Source organism: Atractosteus spatula, chromosome 1 (genome assembly GCF_055471065.1).
Source record: "Atractosteus spatula isolate fAtrSpa1 chromosome 1, fAtrSpa1.hap1, whole genome shotgun sequence".
Lineage (NCBI taxonomy): Eukaryota > Metazoa > Chordata > Actinopteri > Semionotiformes > Lepisosteidae > Atractosteus > Atractosteus spatula.
The window spans coordinates 75,963,289-75,991,114 of record NC_142706.1 but is presented as its reverse complement, the minus strand read 5'-3'; the positions used below and the strand labels follow the sequence as shown (position 1 = coordinate 75,991,114).

Sequence of the window (27,826 nt, the reverse complement as noted above, 5' to 3'; positions counted from 1 at the left end):
CTTCCCCCTTCTCTCAGTGACAGACGTGTTTCCTCCTAATCCTCTCTATTCATTTGCCCCTCTCTTCACCTCTCTCGACTTCGCCCCACCTGAGTGCCCACTCTGCCTCCCCCCTGCTCCCGCCTCCTCTCCACTCCCGGCTTCTGGTCTCCCAGGCTGTATCGGCTGTGGACCTCCCTCTCTTTCTCACACCTCAAGAGGGCTCCACAGCCGAAACACTGAGTCTCTTTTCAGCTGGAATAAACCTTTACTTGTTCCTTTGCAGCCTACGTATGCTGATACAGCTCCCTTCTTGAACTAAAAAAGCAAGGCCCCTGAGCAAGGCCCTTCACCCCAGCTGCTCCAGGGGCGCCGTATAAACAGCTGACCCTGCGCTCTGACCCCAAGCTTCCCTCCCTCTGTGTGTCTCATGGAGAGCAAGCTGGGGTATGCGAAAAGACCCATTCCTAATACAAGACATTGTATATGGCCAATAAAGTGAGCTTATCTTATCTTATCTATTTCATTATACAAAATTATCATATACACACCTGAAGAAGGCTCCACGGCCGTAACGTTGTGTTCTCTTTCTTCTTTTTTTCAGCATGGAATAAACCTGTTACTTGTTCCTTTGCAGCCTACGCATGCTGACACAGCTACCCACCTGAATTATCATATACAGTATAATTTCACAGTAACAAATCCACTGTAAATATAGTGAGAGCAGATCCACAGCATAATTATGTTTATTATGGACACAACTGGAGGCAAAATTCTGGGGACCCCTGGATGAGGTACTAGTGCCCTGAACCATTGTATGAATAATCTCTGTTCTATTCACATGACCAATCACCTGTGATTAATATGAATTCTAATCGTATGAATAGATTGAACATCTCTGAGGAAAAAAATAGACTTTGCTTGTGGCATTCTGGCAACAGCTTTGTGAACACGCAAAAGAAAAGTTACAAATCTGCCATCTGGCCAGTTTAGTAATTACGAGTTAATAGATCCTCAGATGTCAAGTTTCTTGAAAGAATGCAGGGTATCGGCTTCACCAACCAGCCTGGGCAGCGTGCTCCACACTCCCACAGCCCTTCGGTAAAGAAGCGTCTCCTGTTCCGTTTTAAACACACTTCCACACGGTTTCTGCTCCTGCCCTCCGGTGTGTGTTTCACTGATCACTGAAGAAATCCACGGGCTCGGTGCCTTGCAGGATATTGAATACTTGTATCAGGTGTCCTAATCTTCTCTCGAAGATTTAAGACTAAAAATGTTCCGTTCACTCAGGCTGCCAGCAAAGGACATTTCCTTAAGCCCCTGAAAGTATCTAATTCTGTTTAATTTATATATTTATTTATGTATACTCGTATATTTTGTTGTTTATTGTAATGTCCCTTGCAATTATGGATCACGAAAGGCGCTGAATACGTTTTAGATGTTAATTGCTTGCTTGGTAAATACCTGAAGTATTCATTCCAGACGTGCCCTTACTCGGCACCCATGAGAAAGCAGCCAAAAGATTCTTGACTGCAGTTGAGCTTGTGAGACAAGTCTTGAGTCAGCAGGTTGGAGGAAGACCTGTAGGGTTGTAATACTTCAATGACATGCACGGATGAGTTATGCAAGCAGTGCAACGCCGCGGCTGTAAGCTAACAGTAAAACGATAAGGACGTACATCAAAAAATGGAGGACAAACTGCCGTATCGTGAGAGAAACGTGTTCGAACGTGAAACTGCAGGGGCGGGACTACGCGCAGGAGCTGACGCTGTGGTTGGTTTGCCGTGGCACCGAGGGGCGGTGCTACGCCCTGAAATAGAACCTGTGGTTGGTGGGCTAGGTGTCGAGGGGCGGTGCTACGCGCTGGAGCTGAGCCTGTGGTTGGCGTGCCGTGTGCCGAGGGCGGGGCTGCGGAGGCGCACTCTGAAGCGCCGCCTGTGGTGTTTGTTCCCAGTGCCGAGGGAACAGGAGTGTCTGCGCTCCGAGCCGCTGATGAGCAGGTCGCCCTGAAGCTACACCACGGTCGGGTGAGTGCAGGATAAATATATATATATAGTATTTAAAGGGGCTGGCCAGTAAAAAAATAATTCTCAGTTACTCGGAGAAGTCGGAATTCTTGCAATCGTGCACGCAAGCATTTTCCAGATCAGGAAATTCGGTATTATAAACATCAAGTCGTAGAGGCGTTAGAAGTTTAAGGATAATACGGGGGTTTTGCGTTACTACAGCCTGTACATTTATGACCGGTTCCAAAACGGAAAAAAAGGGGAACCCCTCCTTAAGCAACACGTGCGCCTCTGTTAAATCTACAAGTGTCCGACAGACATTGCATGCCCCGTCCGCAATAGAAACTTTGAAAGCTCGCAGTGCCGAGCAGCAGTAGTCGAGCAGGAGGCGTCGCAGGGCGAGTTTCTCTTCGGCTTGCGGGGCAGTGGCGGTGAGCTGCCGGGAGAGGCCGGAGCTGTTTAGGGGAGACGGACGGGGCTGCAGCGCACCTGCCGTCCGCCGCATCGGGGACTGGTGCACCTGGTCGTGCTCCCAGCCCTCAGCCCCTCAGCCCTCTTCCCTTGAATATGGCTCCCCGAGCAGCGCGTTGCGGGAAAAAAAGCGTCCCTAGCGATCAGACGGGTGCGTGACCTGCCGCTTGTACCTCAGCTTAGCGGATGCGTACTGAGGGGTTAAGCGTGGAGGACCTGGGCTTTCTTCAGCGGCCTCTGCACCGCAAATACAACCTTCCCCCAACTTCACCGGATCTTCTTGCAGTACTGTTTTGGCATGTACTCTTTTGACAGGTGATGTAAACGCTTTGGCCGGGCTCTAGCATTTTTTAAAAAGTTTTTAACATGATACATCAGTACAGCGTCTTGACATCGCCGTATTTTTGGGTATAAAACGATTTACTGTATTCACGGGAGACACCTACACCCACGAAACCAATCCTTTAATAACTGTCATACGCAACCCAACTTCCCTCCCCACTGTTGCGAATCCACCAGCCATCCCTGTGATCTGTTCACCGGTGAATGCAGACACCGTCCACTTCCCCTTATTGCTCTGTGTGACCTCTCAGCGGCTGGCAGGAGCTCACCCCTGCCGGTCTCTGCCTATCCTGGATATGTGGCTTATGTTGGTGTCTATGCAAGAGCGCACAGATTCAAACTCCAGGCGCAGGCGATGGTTAATCGTCATTACTGACCTGGCTGAGCTGGTTCCACAGGCCCAGTGACATGGCAGACTGCAGCTGCACCGCGCTGGAGGGAGCAGCACATCAAGGTTTCTCGATGCCCCAGCTTGTCATTGAGAGGCCCAGGGTGGTGTAAACAGCTGAAGTGCCAGTGTCCTCAGTAAGGCGTTTGGGCTGCGAGAAGCCATTAAAACGAGCTTGTGTAGCAAGCTGTGGGCGCCGCAGGTCGCCTGTATGTGTCGGGGAGGAGGCGGGAGAGTGGCCCCACTCGTGTCGGATGGCACCGGGGAGACTGCTGCGCCCGCACCACTGGAGACCGTGGAGAGGCCGAAGCTCAGGCTGGCGTGTTGCGGACGGCGCTGTTGTACCTGCCTCGGGTGTCCACAGGGGTGTGAGACACTCGGCCTGCCCAAGACTGTCACCCTGTTCTCAGGCTGAATCCCCGCGCTGCCCTGAATACTGGTCTGAAACTCTGAAACCTCTTTTATGAGGGACTTCTAAAGCCTTCTGAAAATGGCATTGCACCTTCTTGGAACAAGTAATAGGTTTATTCCATGCTGAAAAAAAGGAAGAAAGAGAACACAACGTTTCGGCCGAGGAGCCTTCTTCAGGTCTCCCCTATTACTTGTTCCTTTGCAGCCTACACATGCTGACGCAGCTGCCTACCTGAACTATTGCACCTTATTGTCTGCTGTGTGCTCATGTAAAGAACTCTTAGCAGGTTTATTAGGCAAAACCTACATTTTCTAAATACTTGTGTCTCGTGCCCTGTGATCCTATTTACACATTCAGGCAGTGAGCAAAAAATCTGGAACACCAGTGTAAAGTCTCTTAACTGGGCAGCCATGGCACAGAGTCGGGAATTAAGGAATTAAGAATAATTGTTTTTTCTCATGATGCATTGTGATAGGTCTGGCCTGGTGAATGCAGTGACGGAATGACGGGCACCCTGCCGCTGTCTAGCAGGGTGTCTTTAATAGGGAGGCCCGGTGTTTTGCCGCTGGTGGGGGCTGTGAGGTCCGAGCACATCCGCTGGGGCTGTTCCTGCGTGCAGTCCTGGCCCTGAGAGGGCTGGCCGAGTCTGGTGTTTCTTCTTGCCACGGGTGGGTGTGAACGCTCTTAACCACGTGGCCCCGTGTGAGAGCTGGGGTCTGGGCCCCAGTGTGCTCCAGAGGCCCGAGGCTGAGCGTGATGGTTAACATAGGAAACAAAAGAGGACAGCTTGGAAGAGAAGCAAGTCCCGGGACCCTCGGAATACGAACAGGATCAGGAACCCTGGGCCAGGCAGCCCCTCCTGTCCTCTGATCTACATCCACTTCCCCATCGTTTCCTCACACCACAGCCGTCGGTACAGTTGTAGTAAAAGGGCTGAGCAGCCAGGGTAGAGCTATTTACTCTGCTGGTGTCTTCAGCGAGCGAGGGGGCTGAGAGTGGGCAGAAATGAAAATGGCAGGCGTTTCCTTACTCTGAGAGTTGCAGGTGTCTGAAACAGCCTGGTCACATGCTGCATCAGGAACATGCTGAACGAGAGTCTGTGATCAGTAAGCCACTACTAACAAAGGGCTCGTGACTGGGGAGGGGTGAGGGGCTGGCCTCCTCTCTTGTGTAATCTTAGCCACATTCCTGAGACTGTGCAGACCTGGGCACTGACCCACGAGTTCAGACCTCAGTCCTGGGTGGTTTACTGGTGTATTTGAACCTGTCTTGTGTTCGGTCACCTTGCACCTAACGAGAGCGAGCTGGCTGAGTGTGCTCTGCTGGGGTGGGTTGTGAGGTGACTGTGGGGCTCCTGTCCAACACCGTGAGATATAAAAGCCCACCAGCTGTCTGCTTGCCCCTTAATGTCGCGATGAATGATCTGCCCGTGCCTGTGCATGAGGCTCTTCACACACAGACGCCCACACTTTCCCTTGGCCTCCGAAACTCCAGCTCGCCACCGCCGATGCCCGAGTGTCCAGTGATATTTACACACGGGCCCAAAGGTCACGCCCTTTGTTTGGCCAGCTGGGCACCGGGGTGGGGAGTCAGCTGTTGGGAAGCTGTCGCACTGCTGTGGCCACTCCTGGCACTGACAGCTCCTGGTGTAGAGGGGTGTGGGAGGGTCCAGTACTGCCTGCTGCCGCCTGCTGGTGTGTGGCTTAGCTGCATGAAGAGCAGTCCCGTGCAATGGTGCCGCTGGTGTGACAGCTGCCCAGTGAACTTTGTGCACAGTCCAATCACACGAGCTTGCTATAAATCAGCCTTATGGGCCGGTCAGGCCAGGGAGCTTTGTTTATGTGAAACCCTGCGACCTTCGAACCCCTTCCTTCTGTGTCAAAGACAGGACTGGTCTGTTTATATTGCTGGTGTTGTGGGAAATTCTTCACCACAAGAGCAGGAGGCAGTCCTGTGTGGTTTCAGTTTTTATTGAGCTCAGTAAGGGCAGCAAAGTGGCGCAGGGTCTGCTGTGTGAGACAGACACCCTGCGAGGTTGTCCCAGCTCTTTTGTACAGGACCGCTCAGGAAGACGTTTGTTTCACACTGTGATTACCTGTTGTATGATGTGTTGGTGGATATTTGTCCCAGGCTTTGATATGTGATCCGCACTGTTAGTCCTGTCCTCTGGTATGTGATTTCTCTTCTGCAAGGTGTTAAGGGCAGAAGCAGTTGTTTGCTGTAGCTGTTAATGCAAGCCAGCTTTATCCTGTCTTCCTTCTGGTAACCGCTAAATAAGCAGATCCCAGCAACTGCTCCCATACCCTCCACAATGTCTAATATTAATATTAAGTACTAATATTGTTGAGCTGGATGTGTGCTGTATACAGTATATACAGTGGTGTGAAAAAGTGTTTGCCCCCTTCCTGATTTCTTATTTTTTTTCATGTTTGTCACACTAAAATGTTTCAGATCATCAAACAAATTGAAATATTAGACAAAGATAACACAAGTAAACACAAAATGCAGTTTTTAAATGAAGGTTTTTATTATTAAGGGGAAAAAAATCCAAACCTAAATGGCCCTGTGTGAAAAAGTGATTGCCCCCCCTGTTAAAACATAAATCAACTGTGGTTTATCACATCTTTGGAAAGCTGAGTTCAATTTCTCTAGCCACACCCAGGCCTGATTACTGCCACACCTGTTCTCAATCAAGAAATCACTTAAATAGGACCTGCCTGACAAAGTGAAGTAGACAAAAAGATCCTCAAAAGCTAGACATCATGCTGCGATCCAAAGAAATTCAGGAACAAATGAGAAACAGATCAATTGAGATTTATCAGTCTGGAAAAGGTTATAAAGCCATTTCTAAAGCTTTGGGACTCCAGCGAACCACAGTGAGAGCCATTATCCACAAATGGCGAAAACATGGAACAGTGGTGAACCTTTCCAGGAGTGGCCGGCCGACCAAAATTACCCCAAGAGCGCAGCGACGACTCATCCAAGAGGTCACAAAAAACCCCACAACAACATCCAAAGAACTGCAGGCTTCACTTGCCTCAGTTAAGGTCAGTGTTCATGACTCCACCATAAGAAAGAGACTGGGCAAAAATGGCCTGCATGGCAGAGTTCCAAGACAAAAACCACTGCTGAGCAAAAAGAACATAAAGGCTCGTCTCAGTTTTGCCAGAAAACATCTTGATGATCCCCAAGACTTTTGGGAAAATACTCTGTGGACTGACGAGACAAAAGTTGAACTTTTTGGAAGGTGTGTGTCCCATTACATCTGGCATAAAAGTAACACAGCATTTCAGAAAAGGAACATCATACCAACAGTAAAATATGGTGGTGGTAGTGTGATGGTCTGGGGCTGTTTTGCTGCTTCAGGACCTGGAAGACTTGCTGTGGTAAATGGAACCATGAATTCTGCTGTCTACCAAAAAATCCTGAAGGAGAATGTCCGGCCATCTGTTCGTGACCTCAAGCTGAAGTGCACTTGGGTTCTGCAGCAGGACAATGATCCAAAACCCACCAGCAAGTCCACCTCTGAATGGCTTAAGAAAAACAAAATGAAGACTTTGGAGTGGCCTAGTCAAAGTCTTGACCTGAATCTGATTGAGATGTTGTGGCATGACCTTAAAAAAGCGGTTAAGGCTCGAAAACCCTCCAATGTGGCTGAATTATAACAATTCTGCAAAGATGAGTGGGCCAAAATTCCTCCACAGCGCTGTAAAAGACTCATTGCCAGTTATCGCGAACGCTTGATTGCAGTTGTTGCTGCTAAGGGTGGCCCAACCAGTTATTAGGTTTAGGGGGCAATCACTTTTTCACACAGGGCCATGTAGGTTTGGATTTTTTTTTCCCTTAATAATAAAAACCTTCATTTAAAAACTGCATTTTGTGTTTACTTGTGTTATCTTTGTCTAATATTTCAATTTGTTTGATGATCTGAAACATTTCAGTGTGACAAACATGCAAAAAAATAAGAAATCAGGAAGGGGGCAAACACTTTTTCACACCACTGTATGTGCCAGTTCGCTCTTGCGCTGTACTTGGTTGTAATGCAATGGTAAGAGCCTGGTCTCTGAGCTCTGCTCACCTGTGGGGTTCAATCAGGCTCAGGGCTTCTGTGCTCTGGACGTAAGTAGAGGTGTCAGGATGTGTGTGTCACTGACAGGTGGGGTTGTTATAGCTGATGGCTTCAGGAAGATGTGTGGACATATGGAAAGTTGCAAAGAACATTAGAAAAGATACAAATGAGACTGTGGCCAATTTAGCCTGTTTGTTAGTTCGTAGATAGTAGATCCAAGAGTCTCATTGAGCTCTTTCTTGAAAGAAGACAGGGTCTCGGCCTCAACACCAGGCTGGGTAGCTGGAAAGGAGAACCATGCTGTACAGTTTCATGTGCTGATGGACATGGTGGACGTGGTTAATGACCGCTTTCGTTCCCAGCCTGCTGCAGCACCTACAAGAGGACGTGCTTGTCTGCATCTCTGTTTGTTGTCCACAGTCCAGCATGGACTCTGACACAACTGTATAACCAAGCAACACAGTCGATAACTGTAGACAGAGGATACCATGTGATGAACGAAAGTTAGATTTTGATTCCATTTATGAAGTACATTAGCCCCTCTGTGCCCGGTGTCAGATGAAAGGGCAATCCAGACCAGATCTTTCTTGTGATGTCCTTGTGTGAAGCACTGTAGGACTGGGCATAGGGCTGCATGCTCCACCTCAACAATACGTTTGAAGTCCTTCATTTTCTAAATGAATCTGGAAATTACCTTTTCACTGGAAAAAGGGGAGAATCCACAGAGGGCAGAGTCAACAGTGTCAGACTTCTTGACTTCACCACTTCAGCACAGGGAAACCAGCTGGCTTGTAAACCAGCACCCTTGCAAGTGTCTCGTCATTAGGAGAGCAGCACTGTTGGGGCACTATATTCAGATGGTATGAGGAATATCTGAAACCTACACTGCATTATATAGGAGGTTTTTGCTTTTTATGTTTTTTCAGAGGAAGGAAGCAGAATAGTGTCGCTGTGTATATTGAGCTCAATATGAGCATAACTGGAGAGGCTGACTGACAACACATCCAAAATGCCTCAAAAATGGTCATATTGCAGATTAGCTCTGACCTCTGCTCAAGACCTTTTCAGCTTTAAAACCTACTGTTTAAAATCCTAGTCCTCAGGGTAGCTCATTACACCAGTCACTCTGTAGCTCTGGTGCTCTTCCAGTGTTGTCATTAGTACTGTGGATCAGTCGAGGGCCAGGCTGTGCTCTTGCTCCGGGGGTAGATTTCCAATGATGATAAAATCTCTCTCTGCATCCTGTTGCTTGTCAAATGTTAGCAGCGGGGCTGGTCACACAAATCATCGTCCCTTCATGCTGTCCTGTCGTACGTCTTTTCTTGCCAAGCAGCAGATTCTCTGCCTTTATTATGTCTGCTGCAGAAATCTAACTGGAGATGAGAATGCACAGTTTATTACTTTGCTTCTTTTGCTTCTCCAGTTTTAAATCAGAAGGTGCTTTCTCGGCATTTGAAGTTTATGCCAGTTTTGCCAGAGTATTTGCAGAAAAGACATGGAGAATAGAACAGAGCATGACTCTTAAAGAACAGGTACAGAATATTGAGTATATAGGTGTAAGGTGAGGTAACAGTTAACTGGGGGGTTGAGATCTCCTATGCAGCATCAATTCACCAGATTCCAGCGATTTGGAATTTCTTGGTGAGCAATTAAACAGGTTGTCACATAACTTAATGATACTTCGTCTCTAAAGCCATCTTGTGTGGGGATGCAGACTTTGGGTCTGTCTGGGCTGAAACTGAGTCTTGCCCTGTCCTTTAGAGGGCGCCAGAGGTGAGGTTGATATCCCTGCACGTGTGCGCACGGCAATCAGCCTGTTTTTGACTTGGGTCTGAGCTGTTGCTAACGTTCATACTTTCTCCAAGCTGCCTCGCTGCTTAGCTAGGCGATGTTTGGCTTTCGAGAATCTCTTCAATAGATCATCTAAATACCTTTATGAACCTATTTCTAGCAACTCCTGCAATATTTTGCACTTCATGGGGTCTTTCTGCGTGATTAATAACCTGAGTGATTCTCCGTGGAGCTGCCGCAGGTGGGTGTGTCTCAAGTCTTTATCGGGGTGCTGACTGGCGTCAGATCTGCCCTGATGCCACCAGGTCACTGCCTTCCTGAAAGCCAAACCGTTTACTTTTGGCACACATTAAAAATGTCAGAAGCTAAATATTTACAATATGGACTTAGTCTCTAAACGGGCCAATGAGATGAAGAATGAATCGAATCCGTGAGGTGGTCTCTGGGGGTCCAGCCCTGGCCATCGGCCCAGCTCGGACTACTGACAGGCCTCGAGGCGCTGGGGGGGACTGCAGTGGTTTGGATGTTTATCTTCCCGCCTGCGGAGCTTTTTGGGAAACCGGCAGTAGGAGAAAAAAGTACTACGTGAACATAATAGTGCTGTTTTGTGAAGGCCTCTCTGTACACCTTGGCGTGATGGACAGGACGCAGGAGGTCAGGCAGGTCAGCACACACTCTCTCCGGCACTGTAACGGCCAAAGACCCTTAGAAAAGATACAAATGAGACTGTGGCCCATTTAGCCTGTTTGTTAGTTCGTAGATAGTAGATCCAAGAGTCTCATTGAGCTCTTTCTTGAAAGAAGACAGGGTCTCGGCCTCAACACCAGGCTGGGTAGCTGGAAAGGAGAACCATGCTGTACAGTTTCATGTGCTGATAAACATGGTGGATGTGGTTAATGACCGCTTTCGTTCCCAGCCTGCTGCAGCACCTACAAGAGGGCGTTCTTGTCTGGGTCTCTGTTTGTTGTCCACAGTCCAGCATGGACTCTGACACAACTGTATAACCAAGCAACACAGTCGATAACTGTAGACAGAGGATACCATGTGATGAACGAAAGTTAGATTTTGATTCCATTTATGAAGTACATTAGCCCCTCTGTGCCCGGTGTCAGATGAAAGGGTAATCCAGACCAGATCTTTCTTGTGATGTCCTTCTGACACCGGACATTAAGCATTTCGAGTGGCTTGATCATTCCTGTAAACTGCTCTTGTCCGGCGTTGCTTGGAGCAGGCCGCTGGACACCGCTTAGGGGCAGAATCGCTGCTGGCTAGCTTGTGGGAGGATTTTTAAAGTTTGAAACAAGGGCAAGCATACAGTTTTTGTCTGGCAAAATCCTCATTCAGATGCTACTGTATCCTGTATGTCTCAAGTTGTACACTGACGTAGCACTAATACATGTGTTTTTGCATGGAAGAGGCGTTGTAATGTCCTGTATGCGTCTTTACTGTTGCAGCCTGTGTCTGAATCTGAGCAGCAGGGGAAACCTTCAGGGTTGTTAATGACATGGTTGCCTTTTCTTATCATTTCAGTTAAAAATCTAAACTTGCTGATGAAACTCTAGGGATTCTAGGGGTTGTGAAATCACTGTGAATCACTGTGAATATTTGAGTTGTATATTGATTAGAATTAGACTCAACCTGGAAGGTCTTGACATGTTTTCATGAGAGGCTGGCTCTGAATATAATCCACAACACATGACTCTCCTGGCACAGCTCACCCTGGTCCTGTTAGAGAGATGTCAGGTGGTAGAGTAGCAGTCTTTAATTTCTCATTTTCTCCTTCTCTCTCCTCTCTCTGTTTGTCTAGGGATCGCCGCAGAGAGCTCTGAGATGACATCGTGCTGACCAGCTTAGCATCTCGTCTGCCCTGGCCTGTCCTCCACATGGCTACAGCCAAGAAGAGTGAGTTCCCAGCCTCGTGCTACAGAGGAACACATAAGACTCCCGTTGCGCTGCGTATTCCAGGTGTTAGATGTTACAAGCTCTAGTACTGAGGGAGCAAGAAGTAATGTTGTTTGTGGTGGGCTGGGCTTCTGTGGAAACCTGCTGCCCTGGAAACTCTGAAACGGACCAAACTGCTGTGCAGCTGGAATCAGTGTGTTGAACTACACAGCATCACTCTGGTTAGATCATGCTCTGAAACTCGGGATTCAGGTTCTGTGAAAGTGCTGTGTTTCCAGCTGTGTGAGACTGTGGGCGTGATTCGAAACATCTTTCTTCCCACTGTGTGTGTCTGTGTGTGTCTGTGTGTGTCTGTGTGTGTCTGTGTGTGTCTGTGTGTGTCTGAGGGAGTGCGGGGCGCTGTGTGCATGTAGCACATCTTAATGCCCGGCCTGACAGCCTCTGCAGCCTCTCTGTGTGGTCAGGCTGGCTCACTGGCTGCAGACGACCCTCTGGAAAGCCTCTTTCCTGGGCTGTACTTGGAACTGAAAGAGGAACTAATGTTGCAGCAGATTACCATGCTTAATAAGTGACCCGTAACGTGATGACTTTGCACTCATTTATTATTAGAAATAACAAGCTCATAGCGGAAGTTGACTGAACTCTGGCACGGGCGCCTGTGCATTAACAGCGCCCTGCTCTTTGCCTGGGAGTGGAGCACTGTGTGCTCTGACCAGGGCTCCTGGGGCAGGCTGTCCAGTCTCCCACGCCTGCTCGAGTGGAAGGCTTTGGATGCAGCTAATCTCATGATATTTGGTGCCATGGATGGCGTGTGAACTACCAGAGAACCAGCTCAAACGGGGTGTGTGGTTTTAGCTAGGGGACTCAGATTGTCTATGAGTGTTTTATAAAGGTTATGCGAAAGAGTATGAGATTATATACATATTCATCATAGGCCCTTCTACTGCTAGTAAAGACAAAACTTTCTTTGCAATGGGGAATTGCCATCTTTGCAATGGGGAATTGCACACTAAACATGAGCACAGTTTTTCTGTTTCAGTTATCGCTTCCTCATCTGGTCTCTGGTCTTTTCTCATTCACTTTTCACCTGTGCCCCTTTACTGCTGGTCTGAAGGCAAATCACCCCGATCTTTCAAACACCTTCGCATCTGAGGGACCCCAGTCCCCCCCCGGTGCATCACCAGAGCTGGGTTCAGTTCTCTGGTTGGCCAAAGAGGCTGTGCAGGTTCAGGTGTGAAACCTGATGAGAAACTCTGGCTGACATTTGATCAAACACCAGAGAAGAGCTGGTGTTGAGTTTGGCTGGGTTGGTCCTCTGGCTATTATGTACAGTAGGAGTCACACCAGTCAGAGGAGACATCAGCTTCAACACCATGACTGGGTAGCTTGTTCCATACTCCTACCACTCTTTGAGTAAAGAAGAGCCCCGTGTTCGTGGTTTTTAATGCCCTTTTTTCCTAACATGTTACCTAGAATGCTAAATATGGAAGTGACAACAGAAACAAGTGGATATCTGATTATTCAAATTACAGGTCGAGCTTTTCAATGTTTTCGGTTTACGTGAGTCTGTCAGCATTCACCTCGGCTGTCAGTCCCTCCATCTGGTGCCACAGACCCCCTCCACATATTCTGTACTCAGACCATACACCAGACGCATCTCTCCCACACCACAGCCAGCAACCTTTCTGCAGCTGATTAATTGATTAATTAATGAATCCCTGGTAGTTAATAACTCCCTCTACAATGGAAACCTGCACTTGTACCCGAAATAAAGGTCCATTTGCATTTTTAACCTTTTACATATCTCTGTGCTTTATGTTGCTTTTAGCACAGGCACTGAGATATTTCACAAACCTGCTTTGAATGTCAGTCTTGTCTGGGAAAGGCAGCCAGTCTGAAATAAATCAGCTTGTGTGATATTGTGCTGGACACCCAGTCTTCATAGTCGCCTTTACCACAGGGTAAAAGAGATAGCTTGTCATTCGGGAAAAAATGCCTGTAAGCTAAAGATAAAACACAGTACCTCATTATCTGTGAAGCAGTGCTCTGTCAAGCCAATTAGTAAAGCCAGAAACAAAGACAGAATCTTCCAATTTCAAAGAGGCTTTGAGACTCTAACTTTCAGTTAGTGTCCTGTGAATAATTGAACTGCGAAGCACTATGCGTTAGACTCCATTACTGTTATTGTTAATTTGCACTCCATGAGGAAATCCTTTTTAATAACGTTTTCAGCAAAACCGTTACGCTGGTGAGAGAGTTTTATCGAAGTAAAATCTTTGTGCTCCTCGTGAGGCAGAGCCAGGGTGAGCTGAGCCCTGACTCTTGCTCAGGACAGAGAGCCCAGGGGACGAGCCGAGCCCCACTGGGCAGTGGGGTTCAATACAGCAGGAAGCATACAGGGAACAGGAAAAACAGGAAACCTGTTATGTTATTGACCACTTTTTATGACCAGAACCTTTGGCTAGTAATTAATTGATGTTCAGCATACGTTTTGTGACGTTTACTAGCCCCAGGTAGTGGAGTCTGCTGCAGTTCAGGTATCCACAGGAGGCCTGTGCACTTGCAGTATTCGAAGCTAGATCTCTGCGTCTGTTTGAAACTGGAAGAGGTCGGGGTTCCAGTGAGACTTCCACCCTGGAGAGGACAGGTCACAGATTGAACAAGCCAGAGGGAACAGATTTGTCTTTGGTTTAAGTAGGGGGAGGATGAACAGCCTTCTTCTTTTCTGACTGTACCTCTCCATCATTACTAGTTTTTTTTGGAACTTCGCTAGCAGCCATATCACCCTGCAGCTCTCAGCTGGCAGCCCACTGAAGCTCAGCAGTTGTGGGCCTGGTCAGTACCTAGAGGGGAGATAGTGATGGGGACACTATACTGTAAAAAGGCGCTGTCCTCCAGATGAGATGTAAAACCGAGGTCCTGACTCACAGGGGTTATTAAGAATCGCAGGGTGTTTCTCGAAAAGAGTAGGGGTGTAACCCCGGTGTCCTGGCCTAATTTGCCTCTGGCCTTTACCCATCATGGCCTCCTAATAATCCCCATCTCTGAACTGGCTTCATCACTCTGCTCTCCTCCCCACTTATTGCTGGTGTGTGTGGAGCAGACTGGTGCATCATCCAGGTGGGGCTGCACACTGGTGGAGGGGATCCAAATTACTGAAAAGCCCTTTGAGTGGAGTGTCCAGAAAAGCACTGTAGAAGTACAAGGAATTATTATTATTGTTACTGCAGTTCTGGGTGCTGGGAGGTGTGGGCCTATGTCATATGACCAGGCTGTGTTTACACAGGTGGGAGCTCTGTCTCTCTTTCCCCAGACCCCAGCCAGCTCGCTGGGCCCCCGCCAGTGCTGCTGAGGAGGCCCAGACTGAAACTGCAGACTTTTGAAAAGCAGCCGTGAAAACAGCCTTGTACCCACAGCGGGATACCCAGCACAGGGGAAGGGCAGTAGAAAACACTTCAGGAGCCTGGGCTTGAGATCCTGGCATGTTGTCATTCTGTGTGAGGACGGCTTGCTTTCTGGAGCAGTGTGAGCAGGGCTTGGAGCCTACAGTAGGTGTAGGATGGGTCTTTAGGACAGCTGGTCAGAGTTGGAGTTTTGCCGAAAGGCTCGGCTGCTGTGTTTGCAGTTGAGATGGGAAGGTTGTTGCTCACTTCCCTGCTGGGAGCAGTGCAGGGAGGCCTGTGGGGGGCGCTGTGCTGAGCTCAGGCCCGGTGCTTGCCACTGTTACCAGGCAGGGCTGTCTGTCTGCTGATGGGACTCTCTCCAGTGAATGGGACCAGAGTGCTCTGGCCTGCTTTCACTCGAGTTCTGCAGGAGAAGCTCCTCTTTTTCAGACTCGGTGGTGAATCATGAACCAGACATAAATGGAAACTAAGGGGAAGTATTGTAACTGAGAGCTGGAGGTACAGTATAAGACCATAAGAACATAAAAGATGTAACAAACTAGAGCCTGTTTGGTAGTTAGTAGTTAGTTGATAGGAGGATGATCTAGTTGTTTCTTGAAAGAAGCCAGGGTATTGGCTTCAAGAAAGTGTCTGGGTAGTTTGTTCCAGGTTCCCACAACCCTTTGCGTAAAGAAGTTTGCCTCCTGATCTCGGTTTTAAACCGGTTTTAAACGTATGCATTTCCATAGTTTCCACACGTTGTGTGTTCTGAAGAAATCCTCTGGGTTAGCTTTTTAAATGCCTTTGAGGGTTTTGAGTACTTTTAATCTCTAGAAGATTTCAGACTAAAAAGGTTCAGTTCCTTCAGGACATTCCCTGAATCCCCAGAAAGTGTCCAGTTGCTCTTCTCTGGACTGATCCGGAGCAGCAGTGGAGTGGAGTAGTTAATTGCCATATGCACACGTACATTGGAATTCTTAATCGCGCTGATCTCTCGGGACACACACAGTACAACAGACAACACTACACAAGGTACACAACAGGAACAATAAATCTGTTGTGGAGAAATAAGTAAATATGTAGTAGTGAGAAAAACCATGTTATTCCAAGTCGAAAGTGCAGAGTGCAGATGTGTATTGAGTGTGAGGCGCTGCAGTTAGCTGCTGAGGATGTGCACTGCAGCAGGGTAGGAGCTGTTCTTCAGTTCTTCAGTCTGGTGCTTCATGCTTTAATAGTGCGGTACCGCTTGCCAGAGCGCAGGGAGCAGTTTGTGGCCGGGATAGTTGGGATCATGAATCATGGATTGGGCTTTATTGTGACAGTGGGTGGTGTGAATCTCACCCATTGATGTTAAATCCCATCCTATAACCCTCTGTTATAGTCTTATTTCTATAAGAATAGAATTCTCTATTGTTAACGTCTTTTCTGCTCATGTTCTTTTGTACTGCCAGCTTTTTGTGAATACCTCCAAGATGAAATTGCACTGCAGGCTCTTTACCAGCTCGCCTCAGCAGCACAGTCGTGTTGGGCACGATGGGCGCCTGTCTGAAGGCGCAGGGAGAGCAGAGAGTGGTTCTTGGCGCTCGTGTAGTGGGGCTTGATCTCCGAGCAGAGTGCATCTGCTCGGTGCCCTGGGACGGGCTGCCCTGCTTGGCTGTGGGCCCATCGCTCAGGCCACTTCTGGGGCAGGAAAAGCGCTCGGCAAAGCAACGCTCCCTGCTCTTCACTGCAGTCCTACCTGCACGGCGTGTAGAGCACAGGCAGGAACAGCGGACGACACTCGCTCTAAACGGCATGACGCTTTAGTAAGGCTTATTCTCGGTGATGGACAACAGAAGGAATATCCTGACTCATGCCTTCCTCACTCATGTGACGTGGTCCTCAGGATGTCAAGGGTGAAGAGCAGTGCCCTTGTGCATTGGGGCACAGAACAGGCCTGTCTGCTGCCTCACCAGATGTCAGGGGTTTTTGTGTTACTCCTCTCGAGAGGGAAGTAAGCCCCCTGCTTACTGCAGATCTCTGGGGGGGGTCCTTCATTTATTCATGTGTTTGTGCTGGCGAGGAGCTTCAGCACACGCTGAGGCCCCCCAGGGCTGAGCGAACTGTCTGCCTGGCCTGTTGAGTAGCTCTTTTACAGGATCGGCCCACGTAGCTGTGCTGCTGAGTGAAAGATTTGTCAGCACAGCCTGTGGTTCCGGTGGAGAAGATGCCGTATTTCTGAGACTCAGGGCTGTCTTTGTGTTGTCATTTTCTCTCTGGGTATTCTTGACCTGAACTGCGCTCTTGACTCGACTATCAGTGTACATTTACTGTCTGCTCAGTCACTGTTTTTCTCCTGGCTCCTTGTTTTCATAAAGAAACTGTGAACTATCTTCGTGGGGTGTATTATTGATGTAGTCTTACATTTAGGTTTGGTTTCAAAATCGAATGTGTTGGCAGCAGTTATTCATCCAGCCATTATTATGTATCCAAGAGCTGCTGATTCCTGGAACGGCTCACGGTGAAACGGCACTCATCCAGTCTCAGGGTGGGGTTGCTGAACCTCGGCAGCTTATATTTGGAGGGTGGGAGGAAGCCAGACTATGTGGAGAAAATCTTGCAACCCTTGCAGAGCATGAAAATACCACACAGAAGGTGCCCTAGTACAGAATTGAACCCTGGACCCCAAAAGCTGTGAGGCAGCAGTTACTGCCAAGCTACTGTACCAGCCCCCACAGTTTGTCACTAGCTCTTAAATTAAGGCGTTTCCTGTCTCGCCTGGTGTTATTCAGGCAGTAAATAAGCCGTATGAAAAGGGTGGGTGAGTGTGTTTGTTTTCTTCTCGGGATGTGGATAAAGTGCATGTTCCAGACCTCTCTGCACAGAGCGCCCGGTGTGCGCATCGCTGTCCTGTCCGTCCTGACCCTGTACCGTGTTTCCAGGCTCCAGGGCCAAGGCGGGAGGTGTGCGGTTCTCCGAGGAGCCCGCCGCCACGTCCCACGTTCATTTCGACGACAAGCTGCATGACTCGGTTGTCATGGTGATCCCAGAGCCAGATGGGAACTTCCTCGTGAAGGTGGGTGTGGTCAGGGCAGTCGGAGGCGGGGTCTGTGACATCACCTTCATGGGATCCTTTTGATATCCATCTCCTCTCTTCTTACCTCTTCCCCTCTTCTGACAGCTGCAGAGCGATCATGTTTTCTTGAGGATGGGAAGGTAATGTTATGAGTAAATTTCAAGGCAGTCCCAAGGAAATAAATAATAGTAGAAACAGTGTTTCATAACGTTTTAATTATGTTCTGCTTTTACGAGCTGGCGTATCTTGTACCAGTTGTACCAAAAAACAGATATTTGATTATCCGACTTTGTTGCAAACCTTGTTAAATTGTGGACATGACCTTGAAATGTCCACCCCTGGCATGAGACCCTGTGTTCTGCATCTCCCAAGCCCACCAAGACCGCAGCGCGGATGTGCAGGCATCCACTGGATGCAGAGGAGGGATTCATGTCTTTTTTTTTAGCTGATTAATTTTATAATAACTATTGTTTGTTTTAGTTGATCTGTATTACTTGAACTTGAAGCCAATTCATTCATTCTTTAATTTCACAAAAGGAGAGTTATGTATGTCTTTTTTACCATACACACTATATGCTGTGGTGTATTACATTTTGCAATGGTATAGAATCGACTTCTGTAAATTCTCTGCGCTGAATGTTGAGATCCTACTTTACTGCTAAACAAGATGACTGGGAGCGCAGAATGCTCGAATGCCGTGTGCTCCGGGCGCGGCCCGGCCTCCAGACCAGGCTTGTCCTCTCTGGAACTGGGTCGCATGACATTTTCATGGGAGACGGCATTTTACAGCTTTCTCTCGATGAGCTAAAATCATTCAGGAGGGAAAAACAACATGCTCCTGTAACACGTCAGCTCTTAGCATCATTACAGCAGAACACCCCTGCGGATGGTTCCCTGATTGTTGACCACAGGTGCATTGTGGGTGAGGCTGTGGCAACTGTCAGTGCAAAAGACCCGTCCCAAGTTCGATCACGACAGGAAGTGTCAGCCATGCTGTTGGTGACGTTTCCCGTTAATGGCTGTAATGTTGCTGCTGCTCCATCACAGATGCTCAGGCTGTGATTGTCTGCTCAGCATGGCTATCCAGCTATGGGTTATAGTGTGAGATGGTACAAGTGAATGCTGTTCCAGTCTTTGCAGTATTGAAGAAAAACTATAGTTATTTGTCATATACGTGTTAGACCAGAGATCCTTCTAAAGATGGATACACATTTATGTGTCTTTCCAATTTCATAGCATGCTGGGATTGTGGGGTTTGTACAAGTGGCTTCGTTTCATTTTGAAACCCTCCTGAGGATGGGAACTCCAGCCGGCAGGTTATCATGCCCTCTGCCAACCTGCCGCAGTGCGCCCTCTCCTGGTGTATCTGGATCAGCCATTGTGCGCAGTCTGCTGGAGGTGCTCAGTTGTGCGATTGTAGTGCTGTGTGGCCCACGAGCAGCGCGGGCCCTGCGGGCTCTCGGAGCGCGGGGAGACCCGCCGGGAGCCGCGAGCCCTGACAGGGCGTGTGTAAGTCGCTCCCGTGTCTCTGCAGGTGGGGTTCCTGAAGATCCAGCACAAGTATGAGATCGTGTTCACGCTGCCGGAGAGCCCCCGCCTGGGCGAGAACGTGAGCCCCGCGCCCGTGCCCAACCCCCACCTCCGAGTCATCGACATCAAGCCTGCGGCCGAAGGTCTGTTCCCTGCCGGCCTTCGTGAGGCGCTCTGACTGATCTGTCCAGTGGAGCCGTCCTTTAGAGCTGCGTCTCTAGCTCTCCAGCTCTTGACCAGGCACCTTCACTGAAGGGGGAAAGTAGTGCACTAGCTTCTGAGTGACTCTGAAGAGTTTCTCACTGGCATCTCGCTGTCAGAGTCCTTGCAGACTCAAACAGGGAGGGACTCCTGTCAACAGTGCTCGTCTTTACTGGCTCCAGGCTTCTAATGTCAAACAGAATCATTTAGAAAAAGTTTGCTAAATTGCTAATTGCTAAATTTGATCTGGAAAAGGCGTTCTGGTGGAAGAAGGTGTAGTTTGGGTGTCTTTGCCCATCTTGGGTCCTTTGATGGCTCGTAAATTTAATGTTAAGGCTGCACAGTTCCTAAATATGGGTTTGGGGCATGTTATAGCACCTTAAAACGCACAACGAATCGATCAGACCTGCGGGTCTAAGAGGGTCTGTCTGTGTAGGCAAGGCCTGGCTGGTAAAAGCAGTCTGCACGATCCTTTGCTAAACCCTCACTAGATCACTCTGAGGTCCTGCAGCGACACATCTTCCTGGTCCTGCAGCCCAACAAGCTCACCCAGGTTAGAGCTCCATGACACTGAAAGGTGCCAAAATGACCTTGTCCCGGGTCCGAGGGCGGGGGTGTCTGGGAGCCCCTCTGTCCCGGGTCCGAGGGCGGGGGTGTCTGGGAGCCCCTCTGTCCCGGGTCCGAGGGCGGGGGTGTCTGGGAGCCCCTCTGTCCCGGGTCCGAGGGCGGGGGTGTCTGGGAGCCCCTCTGTCCCGGGTCCGAGGGCGGGGGTGTCTGGGAGCCCCTCTGTCCCGGGTCCGAGGGCGGGGGTGAGCTGTGGGTGCCCCCTGTGAACTCCGAGAGGGCTGTTGCTGAACGAGAGAGCTGCCAGAAGGAGAGATGTGAATTTCTGCTGCCCATGGTTTTCTTTCTTTCAAAATGTCTGTGTCTGCTGCCGGCTTGCAGTGTACAGTAGGTTAAAAAACGCCATGAACCGTGATCTGTTCTTTATAATACTTTTAATGGATCTGTCTCTCTGAGAATACCGGGGGCTTGATTGTACAAATCTGTGCGTTACCTTAAGTGTTATTAAAACTAGGAGCAGAATGACACTCAGATTCTGTAGACGCTCCCTTGAGAATCGCTTCTCTTCTTGCTATGTGCTTCAATGCACTCCTAATCGTAAACGGACTTTAAAGACTTCTTAAAAGGTCTGAAACTTTTGCAGGGCGCAGACTAGCTTTTGAGATTTTTCAGTGTTACCCGGGGACAGTAGCTCTGGGACATGAGAGACACAGGGCTGTTGAATGCTTGTTCCCTCCGGGGCTCCCCTGCACTGTTACTCTCTCTCCCGCGTGCGCACACACACGGTGCATGGCTGGTGTGGCTGCTGGTTGCCATGGCGCAGTTGCAGCGGCGTGTTGGGAGCAGGCCCTGCGGTGTGGGTCGAGAGAGCAGACACCTGGTCGGTCTGGTAATTACGCCCCAGTGCGACAGTGCAGCACTTGGCACAGTGGGCAGGGGTGGAGAGGGACTGGGAGGCACTGCTGGTGTTTCTGAGTGGTTGAGGAAGTGAGGAGACACCTTTCAAACAGCTGCTACCAACGGCTGAGAAGAAAAACAGTTTATATTGTTACCGGAGCGATTCAAAAGGATTTAGACATACTGACCCATAGCAGCCCCCAGATCCATCACTCATCTGTGTGGACAGTATGACTTTGTTTTCTAGTCTTTCACCGAGAGCTCGGCACCACGCTGGTGCTCCTGTGCACACTGGTGCTGGTGGAGGGGATCCCCATTACCTGCACAGCTCTTTAAGTGGAGTGTCCAGAAAAGCACCGTATAAATGTAAGAAATAATATATATGGCACTTTTCACAAAACTAGGGTATGAGGCAGAGAAAGGCGAATATGTTGTTGAATTCCTCACTTGGCCCTAAGCTTTGTCCCAGTGGCGTGGCCTTGAGCCAAGATGGCTGCCTGTTAATGGGATTGAGGCACAGGTGTTCTGAATGAGTCTTTAGCGCTCCTGAGTAAAATTCCCTGTGAGGGGAAAGGAGCTGTCAGGATGGGCTCTCCATGGAAATAGGGTCTCAATTTGCATCAAGTCTCCAGTCTGGAAGGAAGGGGAGTGAAGTCTCCAGAGGAAGGTGTCGTTATCAACAGATTGAGCTGTCCTTCAGGCCTGTGGGACTCTGCGAGCTTCGGCTGCTTGAGAATTTACAGCTCAGGCTGTCCTAAGGTGCGTCACAGGTGCTGGGCAGGGGGGCAGAGGGGTAGTGTATTTGCCAGGCTCAACAGGAGACTGGAGGCGGTGGTACTGGGAGGATGGGCATCACTTGGCAGGGTAGCACTGTACCTTCTCCCCACCGCTGAGAGAGAGATGTCTGCATGGTACAGGGGTCCCGTGTGCTCCCTGGGCCTTACCATCAGCAGACCGATGGGTGGTCTCGGAGAGCGAGTAAGCAGAAATTAAAGACACAGCAAACCCGGCTGCTGCTGTGATGCTTTGATGCTAGTGTCCCTCGCCAACCAGGATCAGCCCGAAGAAGACTGAGAGAGCGAAGAAGAGTGTACCAGTGATCTGGTGATTCGTGAAGGCAGAGAGAAGTGGGCTCAGCAGGCCCAGTCGGGAATGTGAGTGGGTAACTGGAGTATGCTCCCTCTTCTCCTAAAGAGGACCAATAAGTAGGAGCTAGGATCCCAGCGGGCATCTGTAAGAATGTGTGAGAACAAGGACAGGGCACTGGGTTAAAATATTTTTCCTTCTGCATTTCTAGAATCATGGTAGAATTCTTGCAGAGTGGTTTGGAGTTGTTGCATAGAGTGCGTCTCAAAAATAAAATCTACTGTGGGCTTTAAGAATATTGCTGCCTGTTTGTGTACATGAAGATAATCCTGCCATTAGTTAGCTTGTATCTGGTCATTACACGCATGTGTCTGGACTGCCTGACCTCTGCGCAGGGAACTGGATTATGTTTGTAATTGCTTTAATTTTCAGACAGAGCAGAGCTAAGATGCATTTTCTGTCTGCTCTGCCTCCCGGGAGTCCAGTCATTGCCTGAGTCATCGCCTGCAAAAAGAGAACATAGTGATCAGGGAAGAGTAATTAACAGGGTCCCTGCAGAATATCTCCATGGCAGGTTGTGGTGCTGCCCAGTCTGTGTGCTGCGGGCTGGTTGATCTGAGAGACCGTTTTCTCTGCTCTTTCCTGTGATCATCCACAGCTCCCACGAATTCATGGAACACTTGCATAAGTAACCTACTGACATACCCTGTCCATTGGGATTGGAAACTGGGATCTGTTGTAAAGCAGTCAATGAAATCGTTTTGCCACGTGTTCAGGGAAGATAGGGGTACATGTCAACAGTTTTGTGGGGAGATCTCGGATTTCTCCAGACCAGCCTCTCTCCGTGTCCCATCCTGCGGGAGGGAGCTGAAAGAAAGCCAGGGCCACTGCTGCCCAGGTGAGTAGGCAGGGTCCTACCAGACAGCGAGAGGTCCTTGCTGTGTCTCGTGTCGGACCAGGCTGCCTCTTTGACAGGCTTCCAGTTTGGCTGCCCACAGCGATGGGCCACCCAGAGGGTCTTCCCAGCCCCGAGGGCTGAGCCTGACGGAGCCTGCCGGTGGTGCTTTGGGTTCTCTTTCTTATAGAGGCGTTCCGGACGGACTTGTTGCAACATGCCCAGATTATTTTAGATTGGGTTAATTTGTAAGGAAACACTGTCTATCCCAACGGCAAATTCTATAGTTGCCATAATACATGCATTCAGATTTGTTTTATTCTGAGTGTGAAGTACACAGGGGTCTTAAGCCTGAGGGGCAGTGAGTAAGCTTATTGCGTTTGATCACTGAGCTCCAGGTAAAAGACATCTTGAAGATGATCTGTAGTGTCTCACATGCTGGTAGCTTCTAATCTATTGGAAAGCAAAGCAAGCCCGAGCTTAGACTCTTGTTGAATAATTTGAATTCACATTTTCCTGCACATGTTTGGAGCTGCCTTGTCTCGCTGAGGATGCATATTAACTTGTGAATGGCCTTCGATGAAGTCACAGGCTTGATTCTCAAGAGTGCTTGAGCACAAAGGCTGCTACACAGATCTGGAATAAACTGTCTAGTGTTGAACAGCAGACTGCTTCCCACTAACGGATGGGTATTAGTCATGTCAGGGCTTGGAAGAGATGAATGCCTGCTGTCTAGCACTCTTCTCCAGTTCTCTCTAAAGAGTAGGAGGTGTTTATTCCTCTCTCCTGTTTCCATTGTGGATGCCTGCTAACCTTTTGGGTTGGGTTAGCGAGTGCTGTGTGTGTGGGCTTAACTGCAGCTGAGCGCTCACTTGAGAAGGAAGCTGCTGAAGCAAAGCAGGAGAAGTGTCTTCTAACTTGGTGACACCCTTAGCATTTCGCAGGAGGAGGGGTGAGGAACACACACAGGGTACGTGGTGTTAGCTCTTACCAGGGAAGTTCGTGTGCCTGTTTTGTTATACAAGGTCACAAGGCAGGACTGTCCAGGGGTGAGATGTCACAGCCCCACCATGTGAAAACATCCGTATCTGTAATTGCACCTGCAGGTCTGGACAGGTAAAGTAAGAGGGTTCAGACGATGTCTGAAATGTCCTAACTCCCTGGGCTTTGTTGGTAAACATTCCTATGGATACTAACAGCACATATAATTTCTTTAGTGGAGAATGCAATCAGTTCTGGAGCCCAGCCTTGTTAAAACGAGCTTCCTTCAAGCGGATCAGAGACATGTCTTCGGCTCTTGAACTCTGGCAGTGTCGACTGGCCTGGGTGCTAAAGCCATGTGCTCCGTTAGCCTCCCAGTATGTCTTTGGACTGGAAGAAGCTTAAAGCTGCGTGAACACGGGGAGAACACGAGAGCACCACACAGGTAGTGCCCCAGGACTTGAACCCGGGGCCCCAGTGCTGAGCACTGCGCCACCATGCTTCTCCCATGCTTGTTCCCTGAAGCACTCTGGGGGAACTGTTGTGGGGGAATGAACGATCCCGTCTCAGGTGTGGGGCTAGTACACTCCTCTCTGTCTGGACACAGAGAGTGTGGATTTGTGTCTGCACCCCAGCCACGTCTTTGACAAGCTGGACAAACTGCAGAGGCAACACCCGCCCAGGGGTAGCAGTGTGTTGCCACGGCAACAAGCCCAGAGCTCCACTCCACCGGTTGCGCTGGTAGCAGAGCTAATGAAATAAAAGCATCTGTTAACGCTTGTTCTTTATTGATCTGAGACGATCTTTTAAGAACTGTGTTCCCACTTCACAATTACAGCAGGATTAGTTTGGTTTAAGTGGGAGCTGGTCTTTACAGTCGTCATTAAAATGCCCTCGGAAGAGGTGGAACGTCCAACAAAATCCAGGAGTTGTTAGAGAATGTTTTTTAACAAAGATTTCCTATTTCATGACTTGATTTTCTACAAAGTGCAGTTTTTTCTCTTGACGATGATGTCAGTCTGAGTTTTGTCATTCTCTGTATTAGCTGTTGTCTGGAGCTGATCCAGTCCTCTGCTGTGGGTGAAGTTAATGGTATCCTGTCTCAAGGTTAGGGCTAAATCAGACCTCCCTGTTGTGGGAGGAGCTAATAGTCCTCTGTATTGCAGGACCTATACTGTCCTTTCTGTTGTGGGTGGAGTTAACTGTCCTGCCTCTGGGGTGGGCTAATACAGTCCTCTCTGTTGTAGTGGAACAGACAGTGTTGTCTCTAACTTTCTGACTTTTACAGGGGTGAAGCAATGCTGTTCTCTCGGGGGCAGATATAACACTATCCCCTCTCTTATAGGGATGGCATACTTATACAGAGCCTGCTCGAGGATGACTGGTGTGCAGGTCTGGTGTGCTTTCATTGCGTTGCCAGAGGGAGCTGTAGTGCTTGTCATCACACTTCTGAGAGGGAGCAGCAGTTTTCATCTTTCCAGAAATTGTCCAGCCTTTAAAACGTTTATTGCACTTTTTTGGTTGCATTTCTCTGGGTGTTCAAAATGTACCCAGACGGAGAATGTCAGACTGATTGAGCATACATGACTTATGGACTCCAGTCCTTCCGGATGCTTCCTCCTTTCCCTCTGGTGCGCTGGACTGGAGCAGCGCGGGAACGAGAGTCTCACGTCCCTCCCCTGGCTGCCTGGACAGCGAGCCGTCTCTCATGCGGACGTCCCAGCCAGAGCCCCATCCTGGCGGACTGCGCAGTTCTGGGTGCACTGGAGGGAAAGGGGTGCCCGGGTGGGGCTGGTACTGTCCGCCCTCTCTAGGGGGACGAGCAGCTCCTCTCCCCTCGAACCTGGGTCTCTCCGAGCAGGTGCCGTCGGTCCTGTGTGAGCTGACGCTGTCATCCCTCTGGCAGGGGGGCTGCAGGTGACCTGCGAGTACACGGCCCACCAGGAGGGGGTGCTGCGTGAGGAGATGGTGCTGCTCAACGAGGGCGGTGACCCGGCCTGCCTCCGGGTCCGAGTCCAGGCCCGCGTCATGGGTAAGGGTCCCGACAGCAGCTGATGGAGTCCTCGGGCCTCCGTTTCCTTTCCCCAGGAAATCGGAATGAGAGTAAAGTCTCTCTGGCTCGGCTTTTCCCAAAAACTGGATGATAGTGATGATTATCCCGACATGCAGGTCACCAGCATGAAACCACTAGATAGACCAGTGTAGTTTGGAATGATGAAGAATACATGATCGTTACAGTGTTTAGCAAGCATCACAGTAAACTATCCTCTGCTGCCACCTGCTGTTAAGTGTGGTTATAACAGCCAGTCAGACTGTCCTCTTTTAAAGGCAAAGTGTGTTTTTTCTGCTTCAGGAAGCCTGTGACTGCGCTGTCACAGTCACAGTTGTTGCACTAACAAAGTCGCCCTTCTTCCCATAAGAACGACCACGATCTGATGTCATTGGTATCTCAGTTTCTGCCCAGCCTCTTCACTTTCCCTGAGCCCGAGGGTATTAGTGTGTTAAATGTGATATTTAGGACCTGCTCTGTGGACGGCCTCTACACCGCCCCTCTCTCTCTCTCCCCCCCGGCTGCAGACCGGCATCACGGGACGCCCATGCTGCTGGAGGGAGTGCGGTGCGTCGGTGCCGAGCTGGAGTACGACTCGGAGCAGAGCGACTGGCAGGGCTTCGACTAGCCAGCGCCGGCTCGCCGTCTGCAAGGGTCTCCTGGTCCAGAATGTTAATCTAGCAGGGGATGGGGGAGGGCGGGTCTGTTTTAAGGCACAGGTGCACAGCTCCAGTCCCTGAGGGCCAGAATCCCACAGGTTTTCCAGGGCTTCTTTAAAGCAGGAACAGTTGGAGAACTTTGACAGGAGTGAAATTGTTTCCACCTAAGCTGATGATCAGCTCAGTTAGTTTGGTAATGAGCTCTGTGGGCCTCTAGGACTGGAGTTCTGCACCACTGTTTCAAGGTCTACTATTTTTTTGTGTCTTGTCAAGAAACTTTTACAAAGCTGGGAAAAACAAAACTTTTTTTAGAATTTCTTGTCAAGTGTCTGCTTTTCACATTGTTGTTTGCATCCCTGGACAAGGTCCGTGATTTTTGAAGGCAAACTGCTTTTCTTGACAGTCTCTACTGGTGGATCCATGTTTATATGTTAGTCTCCTACTTGGATCTTTCTGGCCTGTACTTCACAGGCACTGCCAGCAGGGGGAGGTACAGAGAGCTGCTCTTCAGCAATTCAGAGTGCCCACCTGCTTATTTAAGATTGTATTGCACAGGTGCACGATTCCAGTCTCTGAGGGAAAGAATCCAGAAGCATTTCTAGGTCTCTTTAAATCATCAACAGCCGAGAACCTTTGAAAACCGTTGAAGTCGGCCAGTTGTGCTAAGAATGGGCTCAGGTCTTTACCAACAGTGGTGTGACGGAGTCCCCCAGCCCTGGACCTGCGCACTGAGGGGGGACTGGAAGCACCGCAGCCCCTCCGAGCTCCGCTGCATCGCAGTGTCCACGCAGGCTCTGTCCACTCTCTCGCCAGGCCAGCCTTCGTCTTCAAGGCCAGCTTTAGGCGACAGGTGTTTTGCAGGTGGGAGGGGACGGTAGGAGACTGGAGGTGAGACACTGGCGTTACAATCCCGAGGCCGAAAGGAGAGGGTGATGGCTGTGTGGACCGGTGGTGGACCTCCCCTCCTCCCTGCGCAGGCCGGGGGCACCTGCGGGCGCTGCTTACCGCGCCGTCTGCGCTTCGGCCTGGAGGAGCACACTCCGCTCGCAAGTGCCCGGCCGCCACGCCGCTGGCACGGCCACCGTGACCTCTGCCACTGCGGCCATCTGCACCGCTTGGAATGTGTCTGAGCCTCATTAAAGCTCTCCTGCTTGCTGAACACAAA

At 49.6% G+C, this 27,826-nt stretch overlaps 1 protein-coding gene across 1 annotated transcript; it reads left to right on the top strand.

Annotated features, from left to right (window-relative positions):
• The first annotated feature begins 1,915 nt into the window (after nucleotides 1–1,915).
• On the top strand, nucleotides 1,916–27,826 carry adisspb (adipose secreted signaling protein b). The gene is made up of 6 exons (XM_088919624.1): nucleotides 1,916–2,006; nucleotides 11,266–11,360; nucleotides 17,665–17,798; nucleotides 19,333–19,471; nucleotides 25,859–25,984; nucleotides 26,530–27,826. The coding sequence occupies exons 2-6, from the start codon at nucleotides 11,342–11,344 to the stop codon at nucleotides 26,628–26,630; spliced, it is 519 nt and encodes a 172-aa protein (XP_088775750.1). The 5' UTR covers nucleotides 1,916–2,006; nucleotides 11,266–11,341; the 3' UTR covers nucleotides 26,631–27,826.